General features: G+C 36.4%; 1 protein-coding gene across 1 annotated transcript in view; it reads right to left on the bottom strand.

The window, feature by feature from the left end:
* The window catches only part of LOC138047351 (uncharacterized), a 16,765-nt gene that overhangs the window by 4,889 nt on the left and 6,876 nt on the right, over window positions 1-5,000 (bottom strand). Inside the window, exons 4-10 of the mRNA XM_068894170.1 lie at window positions 4,763-4,817; window positions 3,765-3,905; window positions 3,367-3,444; window positions 2,411-2,493; window positions 1,542-1,643; window positions 1,261-1,406; window positions 347-518 (exon numbers count right to left, since the gene is read on the bottom strand). Coding sequence (XP_068750271.1) covers window positions 347-518; window positions 1,261-1,406; window positions 1,542-1,643; window positions 2,411-2,493; window positions 3,367-3,444; window positions 3,765-3,905; window positions 4,763-4,817 — 777 coding nt within the window. The remainder of the gene's footprint in view (window positions 1-346; window positions 519-1,260; window positions 1,407-1,541; window positions 1,644-2,410; window positions 2,494-3,366; window positions 3,445-3,764; window positions 3,906-4,762; window positions 4,818-5,000) is intronic.

Below are 5,000 nucleotides of genomic sequence, written 5' to 3'. Positions count from 1 at the left end.
TTACTGTTCGTGTACTTTCAATTTGAGTAGGATGAACTTTGCTGTTGTGTGTTGTCATGCGAAATATCTTATTACCGTTTTGATTAGCAAAATGTCTTTTTTGTATTAAGTGGCTTTTGAGAGAGTTATACCATAAGAAAGTGTGATATTTGTGGAGAAACTAAAGAGTTGTTTTTTTAATAAGAAACCTTGTTTCTTGCATCATCAACAACAAATGTAAAGAGAAAAGTTGAGAATATACATTTTGATATCAACACATAACCTCAACAAAAGACATTAATATCTAGACAATTTCAGTGTTTGGGAAGCCCCAGTCTACAACAAACTGTCCAGTTACAGTACTCACAGTATAAATGAGAAGTTTCTGTAACACTTCCTTTTGAACAATTCCATCCAAAGTTCCTTTGACACTGTGGCTTGCAAGAAAATCAATAAACAAAACAAATGGGAGTAGAATGCCAAGAAAACCACAAAACAAGCCCTTTATCCTGGCTCGCAGGTTGTGTGAACAGGCTTCCCTGATAAGATAAAATTTAAAATATGTGCTTAGGAAACAGCTAACAAGCCTTCAACTGTCAATAACATGTAAAATTATAATGATAATATCATGGGTGACAAATTACTCCTTAATTTAGGCACGAAATTTCAGCGTCAATTTATAATTTCACATGTGAAATTACAAAATTGCCATGGTAACATCTCTTGTATCTCAATCAGAGCCAAGATGGCATCTAGATTTAAGACAGCGACCATTGAAGAAGTTACGAAATTAAAAGAAGCGGCAGAAAATTTAAAATTAATACGTGAAAGAGCACAATTAACTGGGTGAGAGTTTTTGAGAAGTGGTGTGACGAAAATAGCCTTGAGAAAAACCTGGAGATGATTCTTCCTGAGCAGTTGGATAAAGTACTCGAGCGATTTTACAATTACAGTTGTGAGCGTAATTTGTCACTCACGACATTAAACCGTAATCAATAATTTCACTTGCGTTTTGTCAAAATTCTGATAATTTCCCTCGCCTAAAGGCTCAGGAAATTATCAGAATTTTGACAAAACGTGCGTGAAATTATTTCCTAATTTCACTCGTCGCCATTTGATTACACATACTTATCCCAAAAGCATGTATGATTGGCCAATAAAGTAGACTGAATACAAAATGCAGTTTACTTTGGAGGGGTTAGTTTATCACAGACACTAAGACAATCATGAGAAAGGGAGGCTCAGGAGAGATTTTTTACAGGAAAATAATTTTTTACTCACACATTAACTGTCAGTTTTTTATCCACCAAGTTAGCAATCTTTTCGCAGTCCTTTTCAAGTGTATTCAGTGTATTTTGTATCGTCTGGTTAATAGTTTTCTCGATTTCTTGACAAACTTTTTCAATTTGATTGGCACATCTTGCAGGCTGTAAGGAAGAGTAATTATTGTACATAATTATTGTTTAATATTCAAGGATAGATAAACTGCACTGTATCCCTGGAGCAATGAGGTTTCCTCAATTAAGAGCAAACGTTGTAAGGATGAGATGTGTTTTTGTTACCTTGTCCAGTAGTGTTGGAATGCAAATTGTCGGCATTTCAAATCCTGCTTTGTTAAGTCCTGGTCTCTTACAAAGTTCTTGAGTGATCTGCATCAACACTTTCTGCTCCAGAAAACATGATAACAAAAAGGCAAAGGTTCAATGAGCCAATTTGCAATTTGTGCAACTGTTCTGACACCATGCTGTATCACCCATTGTCTATAGATTTTGAGCTTACAAATGCCCCTACAACCAACAAATTGTTATCTACAGCAAATAGCCCAAATACACACAAATGAGTAAGAAAAGCAATAAATTGTAGCTTAGTGATATATGTACATTGTACATATGGGTTATTGACCAAACAAGCTTGGTCAATAAAGGACTTATTATAATATGGGATAAAACACCAAAAAAAATATCTTCGATCTTGTGGGACCAAGCGAGAAATCCCAGTGGGCAGTATAGCTCCATCTTGCCTGCTAGGGTAGCCAATCACAGTGCGGGATTTGGTTCATCTTGCCCGCTCACGAAGCTAGTCATATTATAATAATTACACTAACAAGTAATTTCAGTTTAGATTTTGGTTTCATAAAGCTGTACAAAGTTCCTCTTTGGTACAGTGAATATTAGTTTGTGCAGAAGAAAACACCCTTTAACACCAACTTAACCTTCATTCCCTAGACTGATGACAGAATCATTTAAGCGGAGCAAGACACGGCAAGCATAACCATACTAGAATTTCAATAACCCTGAATTTTTGTTCAGCTAGAGTTTGGCAAATCCAAGAATGGTTGCACTTGTTTCACCATTTGAGCCTCATGTAACCATTCTGCGTCACCACATACAATTATTTGCAAGCTCTGACCAAAATATATGATTGATTGTACCTGTCTGTCACTCTCGTGCCCTGCAGTGTCTGCCTTGCTGAGATAAAATCTAATCCTATCACCCTGCTTCTCATTTAATTTTTCTGTTCACAAAGACAATATTATAAAAATTATACAAGATTGTACTGTATCTTGTACAAACCACACAGCAAATGAACACACTAATTATATAAAGTTTTACAATAGTGTTGTAAAACGTAGTTAATGGAGTATGACTTGTTATCGAGAGTCATCCTCTGTTTGTCACGTTATTCAGTAAAATTATGCAACGCAAAAAAGACATGAATGGACTCCTACATTCTAACAATTTGAACTGAGATCCTTTGTCCTTTGTGTTAATACTGTCTGTTTACAGTACTGTTGTATCCTTCGTCTGGACTGATGAAAGTAACAACTATCCCCATTCACGTCGCACTGAGTGCTACATAAGTCGTTTGTATTAGATGGCAGGTTAGTCACCATTGGTTTAGCCCTAGACATCAGTCTCAGCATACATGTAAAAAGCTCCAATGGAGTCCAAAGAATCATTCTGTGAGCTCTTTAGTTTACTGTAAGGAGTACAATGTACCTTTACTGTTTACAAATTATTCCCATACTCCCTCCCTTCGGAGGTCTTGTCGTCAAGTTAATAAGTTTGGGTTCACCTCTCAGTACATGCTTTGGATAAGTCTCACAGTGACTTCCCCAAGCTTTGGTGTTTTTCACACTATGCCATTTTATGCACTATGCCGACATTAAAGTGATTTTACATGTTTTGTTTATGATCTTGTACATTTTTATTGTTTACAAATCAATGTTTATTGCTTACGATCTAGTGTGCATTTTTCGTAGTTAAATTAACCCTTTCCCTTCGGGTAAGAATGGTACTTACAGATTACCTGTAATTCTTCAGTGGGGGTTGATTCTGGGACGAGAGGCTTATTATAAAAGGTAATACAACAAGCTAATATTATTACCAACTATATTAAGAGTTCGTTTGCAGAGTGCTTGTCCAATGGGATCAAAGAACACAAAGATAAGATCAGCCAGATTACCTGAAAATATACCAAGCAATTAAACGATTGTTATTGTAAGATGATTCAGGTTTCAGACAATCATGATTTTTTTTCTCTTTTTTGCTGGGACAAAAGCATCTGTCCACCTCTAGACTACACTACAGTACGTACTACATGTAGATGACTTCATTTATCTCCAAGCTCTCAAGGATAAAAGGATGTAAAATTAATCATTCCCTGTTATTTGAAGTAAATCTGAGGAATGTTTGAAAAATGGAATAGAGTGCAAAACTACAGTGCAAATTGTATATGGTAATTCAGGCACTGACTTACTGATCTATAAATTATCAATAGCTTACCTAACCATAAGATAGAATAATCCACATCAAAAGGATACTTCATGTCTCCATCAACAAGCCCAGGTGTATCAACAAATGTAACCAAACTGAACTTCTTTTGCTTTGATGTAGAAATTTCAGTCGTCAAATAATCAACAACGCCTGGAAAATTAGTTACCAGATAAGGCACATTATCGAAAGCATTATTAATTAAACTTACTGGGTACTTATTATCACTGTGCCACAGATTAATTATCACTTGGAAAGCTTCCAAGCAAAATTTAAAAGTACCGGTAATAGGCCATTTCCAAGTTCATGTCTGCCTCCTCTTCAAAGTGAGTCTAAGTGCAAAGTTTTCAATTCATAAGTAATTAAAAGTAGAACTAATTACCATCACAAAAACTTCACACTTAGACTCGCTTTGAAGAGGAGGCAGACAATAATTGCCAATTAAACTCATCGCCAATTGATGAGCTTGGGGAAGGTGCCTATGAAAGCGAGTGGTGGTGCCATTAGCAAAATACAAGCCACAAGCAGGTGCGCAGGTACACATTGACACCCAGAGAGCGGCAACCACCACCAGACAACGTCACACTGACAAAGTCAGTGGAGATACTTACCAAGACCACCGAAGAGGGAGGGAAGGGAGGGGCAAACTGCCGCACAAAGCACAATTCAGACACAGCGAGTATGTGTCATCTGACGCTTGGCAAAAACCCTCTATGTCAAATAGGCATGCATGATCCGCGATCACCGCCGACCAGCATTGGCCCGATTTTAAGTTAGCCTAAATTGCATTTAGCCACATTAAAAAGCTGATGACGTTATTAAATGATTTCTTCCCGTTTATTCGATTCAAAACGTTGAAATGTAAGTTCACAAATCTCTCTAACAGTAGTTAAGTTACCTTTATCAACTCATTACTTTTGATACAGGAGTGAATTGGCATTATAAAGTATAATTATATACATGTACATGTACTAGAGGCCCATAACATAATTTCATATTTATTTAATTACCTTCAAGGTCCTGCAATGATTTGAAATGTGGGTAGAGATGTAATGTAGCATTTCCCTGTTTGAAAACAAGCAAAACAGTTACTGTAGTACAATAAATGTACCTCATCTGTAAGTTAGTGAAAAATTTATGTACTTTAACCCATTGACTCCTGGGGGTTCCCTATTGACAAATAAAATTATCTGGCATTATACAGAGTAAAAATAATATTAAGTACGGCTGGTTTAGGCCGGTTTAGGG

The sequence above is a fragment of the Montipora capricornis genome, chromosome 4 (genome assembly GCF_036669925.1).
Source record: "Montipora capricornis isolate CH-2021 chromosome 4, ASM3666992v2, whole genome shotgun sequence".
Classification (NCBI taxonomy): Eukaryota; Metazoa; Cnidaria; class Anthozoa; order Scleractinia; family Acroporidae; genus Montipora; species Montipora capricornis.
The sequence above is the reverse complement of the archived record's forward strand: the minus strand, read 5'-3'. Positions and strand labels throughout refer to the sequence as shown.